This window comes from Fukomys damarensis, unplaced genomic scaffold (genome assembly GCF_012274545.1).
Source record: "Fukomys damarensis isolate Sample0158 unplaced genomic scaffold, DMR_v1.0_HiC HiC_scaffold_10, whole genome shotgun sequence".
NCBI classification, from domain to species: Eukaryota; Metazoa; Chordata; class Mammalia; order Rodentia; family Bathyergidae; genus Fukomys; species Fukomys damarensis.
This window is the reverse complement of record NW_022900922.1, coordinates 11,957,291-11,970,327: the sequence shown is the minus strand read 5'-3', so window position 1 is coordinate 11,970,327 and position 13,037 is coordinate 11,957,291. Positions and strand designations below refer to the sequence as shown.

The following is a 13,037-nucleotide window of genomic DNA, read 5'->3' as shown; positions in this document are numbered from 1 at the left end:
ACCAAAAATCCAGTTGTGGTGGAATGTTATGCAACCTTCAAAAGATTCTGATACATACCACATGGCTGAACCTTGAGGACCATATACATGTGAAATAAGCCAGGCACAACATTGCACTGGCATGAGGTCTCTAGAACCATCAAATGCATACAGACAGGTAGAAGCATGGTGGAGCCAAGAGTTGTGGAGGAGGACGGGAAGCCTCTGTTTACGGGGCATAGAGTTTGCTGTGCAAGACGAGAACAGTTCTAGGGAAGGACAGCGGTGATGGTTGCACAGCGTGAATGTACTTGTTATCACTGAAGCTCCCATTTAAAACTGGGTAAGATGACACATTATACCACGCGTGGTGGCACACACCTGTGATCCCAGCACTCTGGGCGGCCGAAGCAGAAGGAATGCAATTTGGAGCCTGGCCTGGGCATTTTAGTGGTTTAGTGAGACCCCGTCTCAAAATAAAAAAACTTTTTAAAAAAGGGTTCTAGGGGGATGGGGATGTAACTTTGGTTTAACCTCCAGGACAAAAAAGAAAAAGAAAAAAAAGACCAAGTTTATGTGTATTTTACCAAAGTTAAACATAACTTTCAATAAACAGGAATGAAAGAATCTGTCATTCGGTATTGCAGAATTTAAATGAGGTGTTTGTGAAGCCCTTAACACAAACAGAGCCTGAATAAATTACAGAATTACGGCCACATGGTATTCCTAGAGCTAGCAGCAACTCGGACGTTTCTCTTTAAACCTGCTCACTCTTTTTTTTTTTGGTACCAGGGATTGAACTCGGGTCCTTGCACTTGCAAGGCAGGCCACCAAACCACTGAGCTAAATCCCAGCCCTAAACCTGCTCACTCTTAATGTGTGGCAGAGCATGGAATTCAGCTGTACTGTCAAGAGTCGGTCAGCCCCTTAGAGCAGAGGGGACAGCAAGGACAGCAGGTGCATACATGTTCAGGCTTTGAGGCTCACCCATGCCTCCTCACCACACCCAGCTCCATCCAGACCCCAGGAGCATCCTCCCAGAACATTCTCCCAGCCCCTGACATCCCAGAGAAATCAGAGGCCGTACCATAGCAGGTCCGCCCGTCTCCTCGGAAGCCGATGGAGCACTCGCAGGTAAATGTCTTCCCCTGGCCAGGGCGACAGGCTGCGTTGGTGTCACACCCGTGAGTGCCAATGTAGCAAGGATTCTGAAGGGCATCAGGGGAGCCCTCTGTGAAGGCAAACATTTGAGAAGTCAGTGTCCAGGAACTCCTGTAGGCCACCTCCTTCCCCTGAAAGCAAGCCACAAGAGACAGAGAGGAACGGGGGGCAAGCCAGCCACTTCTCCTGTCACCCTAGAGTGGGATCTGTGAACCAGGCCTCTCTGGCCCCTCTCCCTGTTTCGATAATGTTTCATTGGCAACCAGACACACCCCTCTGCTTCCATATGGTCTCTGGCTGCTGCTGTGTGACCATGGCAGACCTCAGATGGATATGGCTGGCAAAAGCTGCGATATCTACTACCTGGTCCTTCACCGATCCCTGGAGCCACGGCTGTCAAAGGGGAGAACCACACCTGCCTGCCTCCTGCTTGGCAGAGCTAAAGTGAGGACAAACGGGCCAGCTAGGGCAGTAACTTGGGTAAGGAGGAGAAGCCAAAACAACGGAGAAAGGGAAAGATCCCAATTACAAGGATCCCAGGGGAAGTCTGATTGGTGACGTGTCACAAAAGCCTTTATAGCTTGTGTCTAGAGTCTCCCCAAAGCTTTGGGCAGTCACGGGGGTGGGGGCTTTTCAGAGATGGTTGGATCTAGAGTGTGTAGTGCTGGGATCAAGATTGTGTGATTACTAAATCTACCCACTGATTGGTCTGGCATAGTTCCGGGTAGAATTAAGGGTGAGAGTGCTATATTGACCCTATGGTGAGGAGCCTTCACAAAATGTAAGGGACAGAGTTTCTAACGTGCTCTAACCTGCCTGCTTGCCATGAACTGTTTCTCCTCCATGATGCCCTTCTGCCATGCCACCCTGCCTGGGAGCCGGCCCACTGTGCACTAAAATTTCTACAAACTGAGCCAAATAAACCTTTTCTTCTTTAATTTTGGGAGTCAAGTATTTTCTCTCAGAGATAAGAAAAAGTAACTAAGACAGAATCGGGTACCATAGAAATGGGGTTGTTGCTGTGAACGCACCTGTCCAGGTGGTTCAGGAGCCTTTGGAACAACTGGCTTGTGGGGAGAACTTGGAAAGGTTTGGAGGTACTGTCTGAAAAATCAACCCTAGAACGCCAGAGGCTGTACCTGATGGGAGATTCTGGTCAGAGCTCAGAAGACCAGAATGCTAATAGAAATGTTGCTGGTAAAGACCAGGCTTGGGAGGTTTCTGCTGGGAAGGACTTCACTGGTTGTTGGGACTCCAGAACATGGGTGTTATGCCTTGGCAGAAAGTTTGTTTGTATTTTGCTCATGTCCAGAAACTTTGCCTCAGACTAAGATTAAGGGCAGTGGACTAATTAATTTCAAGGCAGTCTAATGTTGAGGCTGTGGCACGGCTACTGTTGGGAGCTTTCAGCCAGATTTATGTTGAGAATAAAAAGCAAAGACCCCAGCAGAATGATTCAAAACATTGAGTTAGGCCAGAAAGGAAACTCCAGTTAAGTTACAGCCTGCAAAGATGGAACAGAGGAGAAACTGGTCTCTGAAAAGAGTAGCAAGGAAAAGCCAAGTATTTCAGAAGAAAACAAAAGAGAAGATGGCCTGAGGACATCACGAGAACCACTGGGACTCCAGTCCTTGAAGCCTCAGTGTCACAAGTGGGTTAAAGACCGCTTTGGAGAAGAAAGGCCCAGAGCACTATTTGCAGAATGGCAGTGGCCTAGAGAATTTGTTTCTCAGGACTGGGTTCAGAGTGCTGGGAGATGCAGGCACTCAACCCCTATAGCCAAGAGAAGGAAGCCTGGCTACTGCTCCAACTACTGACAGATCATGGCATCATCCACATGGTGCTGGTTTTAGATGCATGCAAAGTACAAGAGTTGTGGGAGTCAAGAAAGTTTCCACCCAGATTGCAGAAGGCCTGGGAGGCGAGGCAGTGTGCCCCTGAGAGGGTACTGTGTGAAGGTGCAGTGCAGACCTCAGAAGTCTGGAGAAGCCAGGAAGGTGATCATCTGAGGAAAACTGCAAGGAAGGGGCAGAGCTGGGCCAAGAGAGAAGCCATGGGAAACTACAACTACCTTCAGTGCCACAGGGCCAGAGCCACCCAAACCTTTTGGAGTCCACATTTTGCCACAGATTGCCTTGGATGCTGGACATAGAACTACAGGACTTAAATGTTTGCCCTGCTGGATTTCGAACTTGCATTGGTCCCATTCCCTTGTATTCCCCTATTTGTACCTTTTGGAATTAAAAATGTCTGTCTTACGCCACTGAATGTTGGAAGTGTTTAACTTTCTTTTCATCGATACAGGGGCTTGCAGCTAAGATGTTTCTTAAATCTTAGAGACTTTGGATTTGGACTTTTCAACAATGTGAAAAACGTTAGGATTTTGGGCACTCTTAGAGATGGACTGACTTAAATGCCTTTTGCATAAAGGAATGTGCATGGGCCTTTTAGGGTCCAGGAGCAGAATGTTATGGGTTGTTTCTAGATGTCCCTCCAAAGCCTCATGCAGTCACTGGGGGAGGCTTTTTCAGAGGTGGCTGGATCTAGAGTGTGTGGTACTGGGATCAAGGGTGTGTGATTACGAAATCAGTCCACTGATTAGTCTGGCACAGTTCTGGCTAGGATTAAGGGTGTGAGTGCTGCCCCTTCCTGGGGCAGGTAGCCTGCATAAAATATAAATGACAGAAAGGGCTAATGTGCTCCCACCTGCCTGCTGGCCGTAGACTGTTTCTCTTCTGCCATGCCACCCTGGCTTGGAGCCAGCCCACTACGAACTGAAACCTCTACAAACTGTGAGCTAAGTACACATTTTCTCCTTTAACTTTGGGTGTTGAGTATTTTGTCTCAGTAATGAGAAAAAGTAACTAAGACACACTAATGGTGTACAGTCCCCAGGGTGAGAGCCTGTCTTTGTGTTTGGTTTTATTTAGATTTATCTTAGGGCCAAAGCACACAATTCCCTTCAAAATAGGAATATTAAAGAATTTTTTAAAAGTCCTCTCTTGAAAGAATAAAGAAAAAGTGGTATATACACGCAACGGAGGGCAGGGGATACGGCTCAGGGGCACCGTGCCTGCCTTGTAAGCAGAAGGTCCTGAGTTTGATCCCCGGTACCCCCCAAAACAAAAAAAAACATATAATGGAATATTATTATAGATTTAAAATAAATGAAATCTTGTCATTGGTGACAACACGAATGAGTCTGGGGAATGTTAAGTGAAATAAGTCTGGCACAGAAAAATGAATACCCTGTAATTTCCCTTAAATTTGGGGGCTAGCGAAGCTGATCCCATAGCAGCAGACAGCAGAGTATCATTCACCAAAGAACAGGCAGGGTGGTGGGGACCGGGGACAGAGAGAGTGGTTAATGAACGGGATGAGGCAGCTGCACAGGAGAAATGACTTCTAACATTCCACAGCACAGTGGGGTGACTGCGGTTAGCAACAATTAATTGCCTACTTCAAAAGAGTAGAGAGGATTTTGAATGTTCTTACAAATGATAAATGTTTAAGGGATGAATACACCAATTACCCTGACCTGATCACTCCACATCGTGTACCTGTATTGAAATTAATCACACTGCAGCATAAATATATGCAATTATTAATATACCAATTAAAAATACATTTTAAGCAAAGGTCCGCCAAAGCCAGAAGCGTCCTTTGGCTGGTTGTCTCTGTAATCACTCATGAGGTTTTCATTCTCTCTCCTTCAGACAGGGTGTGATCACCTCTTCAACTAGGAGGTAGTTTAGCAAATAGGTTTCTCAAGAATTACAGGTGGCAAGATATTTTTTTTCCTCTTAGAAGATATTTTTAGTATAATTTTCTTCAATAGATGGAAAGAGACCAAAAAGTAAGAAACCAAAAACCCAAGCCAAAGAGCAGGGTCTGGAGGAGCACAAGTGCTGAGAGCTTGCCCCTTACCCCTCACGGGCCCAATGGAGTTGCTGAGGGCATAGCGCAGGATCCTCTCCTCCTGGTTGTACAGGACAAACACGCTGTCCACTGAGAGCTGCTGCGTGCTGGGCAGGGCCGGCCGCGCCGTGTCGTGCACACACTCCTGGAAGGTGATGGTCTGGCGCCACTGGTAAGTGTAGGTGCGTGACGGTGAGGCACCGGCCCCCTCAGGATCAGTCACCGTGTACTCCCGGGTGGAGGAGGAAGTGATCACTGGGGTGACCAGGGCAGAAGGGGACAGGGCAAGAGAGAGAAGACAGATCTTTACTGATGCACTCGTACTTTGAAACCATCAGTGGCATTCCCTTCCCACAATGCACCAGATGGCAGTCGGACTGGACAGCTTAAGAGAGCTTATCAGTCTTTTAGATTTCCCACACTGTCATTGGTGCTATTTAACCTCTTACAGCAAAGATGGAGGCTTTGGCTGAATGTGCTGTATTAGTTAACATAATAAACATTCAGCATTGTCATTTCATAATTTAGTTTACAGTCATATTAGATACAAAGTTTAACATGCCGAGGAGAGACTATATTCTACATCCTTCCTAATGGCCTTAACGAGCACATTTATAAAGCTTAGGCTTTCATTCCACTTGCTATAATTCCCTCCTGGACACCAAATGTACATACCACTTATTGTTTCAAATAATTATTACCCTTTATGGTTAATGCCATGTTCTGAAATTACTTATATTAATTAAGACAACTTCAGCAATTGAAAAAGAGGATAGTAGAATTCCTCTAGAAAATCCTGAAGATCCTGCATCATTAATATCTGTTGCTTTTCATATCAAATGGTTCTCCGGAACATCCTCGGACTCCCAGAATTAAGAGATCAAGGTCTGGTAGAAAGTGTGCATGTTCAGAAGGAGGTAACATCCTCACACTGCCTGCAAGCTGTATGTGTGACCACACAGCTCTCACTAGCAGCTTTAGCTTCAGTTTCTTCTCAAAACAGGTCAGGGCGAGATTAGATGAGGTCATATATGTAAAAGGTGTGGAATCAGGCAGACTGATACCATTACTCAGATCCATGACCATTTATTGAGCATTGACTGACTGCATGACTAGTGGTATGCAAACTGCTTTTTATAAGTTATTTCATCTAGAGGTAATAAATTGTGGTTGCTCCAAACTACCCTAGAGTAAGCAGCTCTGTAACATTAAAAAATGAAACTTTAAATGGGTTTTAACTGTCAATTTTGGAAAAATTACCAGGAGTAAACCTCAGCAGACAGACACAGCCTTCTCAACTCAGAACAGAGCTATTTGCCCATGAGACAAAAATCTTTAACTTCCTATTTAAGAAAAAAAACAGTATAAAAGACTCATTATATTTTTGTTCTCTGTTGCAGTTGGTTCCGTAATAGAACAATGAAATCCAGAGGATAAATAAAAGATCAGTGTAAGCCGCTTCTGTCCAGCTCCCACACGCTGGCTTCCAGAGAGGCCATCTGCTCCTTTCACTGGCTCCCATCAGCACCAAGTGGCAAAGTCCTGGTGACTGCACAACCTTCTGGACAGCAAGCCTTTGAAAAGTGCCCAGCCGAGGACAATGGCACAGGCCTGTAATCCCAGCATCCTGGGAGGTGGAGGCAGGAGAATTACAAATTTGAGACCAGCATGGGCAACTCAGCCAGGACTCTGTCTCCATATAAAAAACAAAAACAGACTGAAAATGCTTTGTGAGAAAGCCCTAAATTTAAACCCCAGTACCTTTAAAAAAAAAAAAAAAAGTTCTTAGTTGATCATTTCTAGGAGTCAAGTCAGAAATTTGGTCAAGAGAGATGGTTATTTCAACTCAGAATGAGTGGGGAAAAGTGGAAACTCCCTAAGCTCTAAGAGAGAAGCTTTAGGAGAACAGTTTAACAGCCATCCATTAGAATGGGGCAGGTTCCTTAAAAATGACTTCAAAGCCTACTTAACTGTTAAATATTCATGATTTTGCAATAACTGGAAAGGGGAAATTTTAACAATGACACACAACTGCAATGTCACTGAAACAGAAACAAAACTCCTCCCCGTAGATTATATCATTGTATCATTGTCAGATTTCTTGATTTTGATACTTAGAATGTGGCTGTGTAAAATGTCCTTGGTAAGAAAAGCACAAGAAGCATTTAGGGGATAACTATCGTGATGCATACACCTGATCACAAATGGTCAAAATACATACATATATGTAGTATATGTATCTGTGGCAAAATGTTAACAATTGGTGAAGCTGGGTAAATCATATACAAAAACTCTTTGCTCTATTTTCAGTTTTCCTATAAGTTAAAATCAGGTACTTGATGGAGAATAAATGAAGGTTTAAGAACTACAAATAGATGTGTTTTTACAATCGTACTGTTTTATCTTGAATTATATAACAGGTTGGGAAATTTAACCTGAATAAAGATAGATGTTGGAGATTTATGAAGTATAGCATTAAACTACATAATTACCTACTAGATTTACAACTTTAAGTTAACATTTATTTTCTGCCTTGCACTAAATTCTCTACACCAAGCGTGCCCTGTGTGGAAGGCCTTGTGAGTTTCCCTCCCTGAGCCCTGGAGATGACTTTGGATCCAGGAGGCCAGCAGGGTGTCAGGGCGTGCAGGGGCACGGGGCTGTCCCGGGGACCACTTACCAGAACTGGAGTAGTGGTAGAGCTCCGTATAGGGCTCAATGTTCACAGAGGAACCAGCTGGGATCTGCGGCACGTGGCCCTCCAGCTCCGTGTCGATCGTCAGGTGCCCGTGCTCATCAACGCCACTGAACTGCTGCCTGATGACCAGCTTGCCCGGGTGCCCCACGAAGGTCACCTCAGCCTGGCGGGTAAACTCGCCCCCTGCAAAAGCAAGATGAGCCTGTCAGTTAGTCTATCTGGCTAGCATACCCTCCTCCTTCCCGGCCTGTGTCTACAATGCCAAGCCATGACTCACAGAACCTGGGGCTGGTGACGCTGAAGGTAGAGCCCAGACAAGGGAAGTTGCTTCCATGAGATGTGTGACTCAGAGATTGCACCAGACCAAAAAGCAGGGGCCTTGGGTCTGACTCCAAGCCAGTGGTGGTAAAGCTTACAGCACACACGCTACAGAGGGCTATCTGTACCACTGAGAGCTCTAAAGGGTTCACCAGCACTGCTCCACGCTATGCTAGGAAGTGGCTGGTAAAGATAAAGATGAATAAGTTGCTTAATCCCTCTAAGCCTCTACTTCCTGGTGATGAAAAAGAGATGCAAAATCCACCCTGTGGCTGGAGGAGATAAATGTTCTAAACGTTCTGTTATGTTGCTGAAGCCAGACACGGTGGCGCGGCGCACACCTGTAATCCCAGCACTCAGGAGGCTGAGCCAGGAGGATTGCAAGTTCACAGGAAGCCTAGGCTACATAGCAAATGGACTACCTAGAAAGAATTTGTCTCAAAAAAAAAATTATCAAAGGCTCTAATGACAGTTACGTGATAATTACTGAAATAGCTAAATCTTGGTCAGGACAGGCCAGTTTATTCATTGCAACCCATCACCAGTACCAAAACCATCCTACAAGCCCATGCTCTGGTGTCGGCTCAGGATCTTCTTCTGATGAACTACCTGAGTGGAGGTAGCAGCAGTGTGCAGGCTGCAGGCACTGGAAGGGACCAGAAATGAGGTGCAGGGCAACAGCCCCAGGAAAATAGGAAAATATTCTCCCTCTGTCTAGCTTCTTCCCTTTTCCACGAGAGCAGGCACCCATTACAAGAGGGGTCAGCAAACTACAGCCCCAGAGTTTAATCCACACAGCACCACTTGTTTTGTTTTGTTTGGTACCTGGGATCGAACTTGGGCTCTTGTGCTTTCAAGGCAGGTGGTAGAACCACTGAGCCAAATCCCTGGCCCTTACCACTTGTTTTTATGTGGCTTTTGAGAGCTAAAAATCAGCTTTACATTTTAAGTGATTAAAATAATATAAGAATACGCATAGTTGGGCATGGTGGTACGTGCCTGTAATCCAGCACTCTGGGAGGCTGAGGCAAGAGATCACAAGTTCAAGCCCAGCCTGAGCAACATAGCAACTTAAAAAGATCTACCTCAAAATAAAAAATTCTGTCTCAGAAGAAGAATATGTGAACAATGCATGCATTTTAAATTTCAGGCACCCATTAATCAAGTTTTATTAGAATACAGCCAGACTCATCCATTCACACACTGTATTTGGTTGCCTTTTCTCCACAATGACAGAGCTGAGTCATTCCAGCAGACGCCAGAAATCTAAAACATTCAGACAAAGCTTAAAATGTATACTATCAATCCCTTTGCAGAGTTTGACCCAAGTTTCAAGGAGATACTCAATTGATAATAGGTTCCTGGCAATTTACAAAGGATCCCTATGGTAATAAAGATTTATCGGGTAGGGAATTTGAAAGACTCCCTCTCCGTGCTACAGTGTCCCCCACCAAGATTAACCTACGTGCAAAACGACCCCCCTGAGAAAGCCACACAGGAAAGAAGCAAGGTCTGTGAGTCTGGCTGTAGCTCAGCGGCATCGGCAAAGCACAGGTAGTTTACGCAACAGTTTGGGTGTGGTTCTGATACTCCAAATACATATGTCTGTGGCTATGCCGAAAACACATTGGGCCAAAACCTAAGGAAGTCTGATGGGGAAGGTTCACCCCTCTTCAAATACATATCCTCTCTTTTCTTAAAATGGCCACACTTCAGGAAGTTATGCACTTAAACTGCTAACTTCTGCAGTTTGGAAGCTTGACAGAGAGGCTGGGCTCCAGATGCCTCGGTCACTGGGAGAAGGCACATCTAGGGCGTCAGAGGCAAGCTGTCGGTCCTGGAAGTGACAAGCTTAGAATAGCTACTGCAGCTATTCCCAGGAATGGGCCCCAGACACACAAAGTGTCTGGCTTCTGCAGAGGAAGGGAAGGGTCACCATGACACCACGGATGTGGCCTCCAAATCATCTGTCCACATAGCCCCAGAAGACACAGCCTCTAAGGGCCGCCAGGGTTTCCTAAGACTCAGGAGGATGATGTGTATCAGACTTGATTCACTAGCCAGACCTGTCAGGTTCCTCTTCTCTGACCTGACACTGAGATGTCAAACGTCAACCCCAGATGCCCATCTGGTCGTGAGTATAGAGAAGCTGACGTTACGGGTCTAACTCTCCGGCACAACACTGCTCCCCGACCAGGCACACGTCTAGGCGGTCTCCACTAATGAGCACAGTAGGTGTTAATTCATGTCTTCGTCTTATTCCCAGGGTAGAACACAGGGTCCTCTGTCCACGACCAAGTGCCTATCAGAAAGCACGCGCAGTTCCTCTGCATTCCCAGGCCTCCCCCAGGCACTGCCATGTGGCCCGCTGACTTTAATGTCAGATATAAATTACCAGTAATGCTGAAGCCATTCTTGAATCCATTCTGCTCCACAGCAAACATCCAGCCAATGATGCCCCCAATGGGTGCCAGAGGAAGCAGGGAGTAGCCGACGGTCTCGGGGATGGTGCTGATGGCCGTGTAGGAGCGCCCATGGTTCATCACCACATAGGAGTGGAGATCGGTGTTCTCAAAGACTATGGGGGCCTGGCTGCTGCCCACAAAAATCCTGCCCTTCACCTTGCCATTGACACGCTGTGGGGAGCCTGCGCCAGACACAAAGAGAGGTTGACATGCTTTGCAGCCAGCCTTCCACAGAGTACTACAAAGAGTGACCGAAATACACAGGGAATGTTTAAATTTAAAAACATATTACAAGCCGGACGTGGTAGCGCACTTGTGTAATCCCAGCACTAGGGAGGCTGAGGCAGGAGGATCGCTGTACTACATAGTGAGACCTTGTCTCAAAAAAACAAACATGGGTCGGGGATTTAGCTCAGCGGTTCGGTGGCCTGCCTTGCAAGCACAAGGACCCGAGTTCAATCCCTGGTACCAAAAACAAACAAACAAAAAAATGAAAAAACAAACAAACAAGAAACCATATTACAGTAAAATACACACTGCCATTAAGCTCCCTCAGGATACACCCCCTAACTTGGAATGCAGGATACCATTTCTGTTCTCAAAACTAATGTTAACAATAAATAATACACCTTGGGGAAAACTGCTAACAGTTAAGTACCCTGGTACCAAACAAACAAACAAAAAAATGAAAAAACAAACAAACAAGAAACCATATTACAGTAAAATACACACTGCCATTAAGCTCCCTCAGGATACACCCCCTAACTTGGAATGCAGGATACCATTTCTGTTCTCAAAACTAATGTTAACAATAAATAATACACCTTGGGGAAAACTGCTAACAGTTAAGTCAGGGCAACATGATGAATGTTCGTTTCTCCTATACCATGTATCTCTGTGATGTTTGAGTATATATAACTTGCAAATGTATGTACTGCTCAATCAGGAATAAAAGAACTAAAAAAATTACTTAGCCAGGCATAGTAGTGCACACCTGTAATCTCAGCACTCTGGGAGGCTGAGGCAGAAGAATCCCAAACTCAAGCCCAGTATGGGCAACTTAGTGAGGCCCTGTCTCAAAATAAAAAAAAAATTTTTTAAAGGACTGGGAATGTGGCTCAGTGAAAGGTTCTGGGCTTAATCCCCAGTGCTGCAAAAGGAGGGAGGGAGGAGGGAGGGAAAGCTGCTCTTATTGTATTCAAATAAGAAAAATGAAGATTACCGTATGAACCAGCAATTCCAATTCCTCTGTATATACCCAAGAGAATGGAACACATATGTCCACACAAAAATTTGTACATACTCTTTTTTTTGTACACACGTTTTTAGTAGCTTTACTTATTTATACTAACAGAAAAGGGAAACAACTCAAATGCCCATCATCTGATGGATGGATGAACAAAACATGGTACACCCATCCATCGGATATTACGTGGCTACGGAAAGGCACACAATACTGACTCACGCTATAGCATGGATAAAATGTGAAACTATTATGCTAAGTGAAAGAAGCCAGGCACAAAAGGGATAGTGTATGGCTCCCCTGATACGACATCTCCAAATCAGGAAACCCCACAGAGCCAGAAAATAAATTAGGAGTGACAGGGCTGGGGGACTCTGAAGAAATCAGAGTGGCTGCTAAGGGGTACAGTGTATGCTCATGGGATGATAGAAATGTTCTAGAGTTAGAGGTAATTTTTCTACAAAATAGTGGCTATATTAAGACCTATCAAACTCTATGTCTTAAAAGGTATATGATATTAGATCTCAACAAAAAAGAAAAAAAGAACAAAAATTCGAGGAAAACGTAAAACAAAGGTCATCTTGGATTGCTTAGGTATGAGAAAAAGTTCATTCTGTCAGCTACTGGTCCAAGTTGCTCAACAAGATCACAGACCAGCCAAGGAGTATTTGACACGGAGTAGCTGTGCACACAGTGTGTCATTCCACTGGGGAGTTCTCTGAAACTCGCAGGCTCATAGCAAAAAAATGCATCCCAAGAAGAATTACAGAAACAAGGAAGAAAGCCAAGTGAAGGAAACCAAACACATATTTTTCCCACCAACCTTGAGCTAGAAAAGAATTTTTTAAGTAGCAAGAATCCAACAAATATTTAAACCACGAAACTATTACAGGACGAGCATATAACGTTAAAATTTGTGGCTGAACAGTTTGCCATCTCTGAGTTTGCTGCCAAACAAACTGTTCAGCATGTTGGGCTCTAATACTTGGGAGCAAGAGCTAATGAGGTTGCTCCTTAAGAATTGGCTTTTGCTGTAGATTTTGGAAACTCTTGAAGGGTGGAGAGGTACTGAAGCCAAACCTAAAACAAAGAAGCCAAGGGACACCATCGGGGGTGGGGGGGAGATTTGGAAGAAAACACTTTAAAGAAGTCGAAAATTAATATGAAGTATATGTGAGGTATTCTTTCATTGTTGAAGGTCACTTCATGTAATTATGACCCAGAAGGAAACTTTTTTTTTTTTTTTTTTTTTTTT

The 13,037-nt window shown here is 44.9% G+C and overlaps 1 protein-coding gene across 1 annotated transcript in view; it reads right to left on the bottom strand.

Annotated features, from left to right (window-relative positions):
* The window catches only part of Nid1 (nidogen 1), a 63,912-nt gene that overhangs the window by 40,480 nt on the left and 10,395 nt on the right, over positions 1-13,037 (bottom strand). Inside the window, exons 6-9 of the mRNA XM_010621981.2 lie at positions 10,470-10,721; positions 7,739-7,939; positions 5,068-5,313; positions 1,067-1,210 (exon numbers count right to left, since the gene is read on the bottom strand). Of these exons, the coding sequence (XP_010620283.1) occupies positions 1,067-1,210; positions 5,068-5,313; positions 7,739-7,939; positions 10,470-10,721 (843 nt within the window). The remainder of the gene's footprint in view (positions 1-1,066; positions 1,211-5,067; positions 5,314-7,738; positions 7,940-10,469; positions 10,722-13,037) is intronic.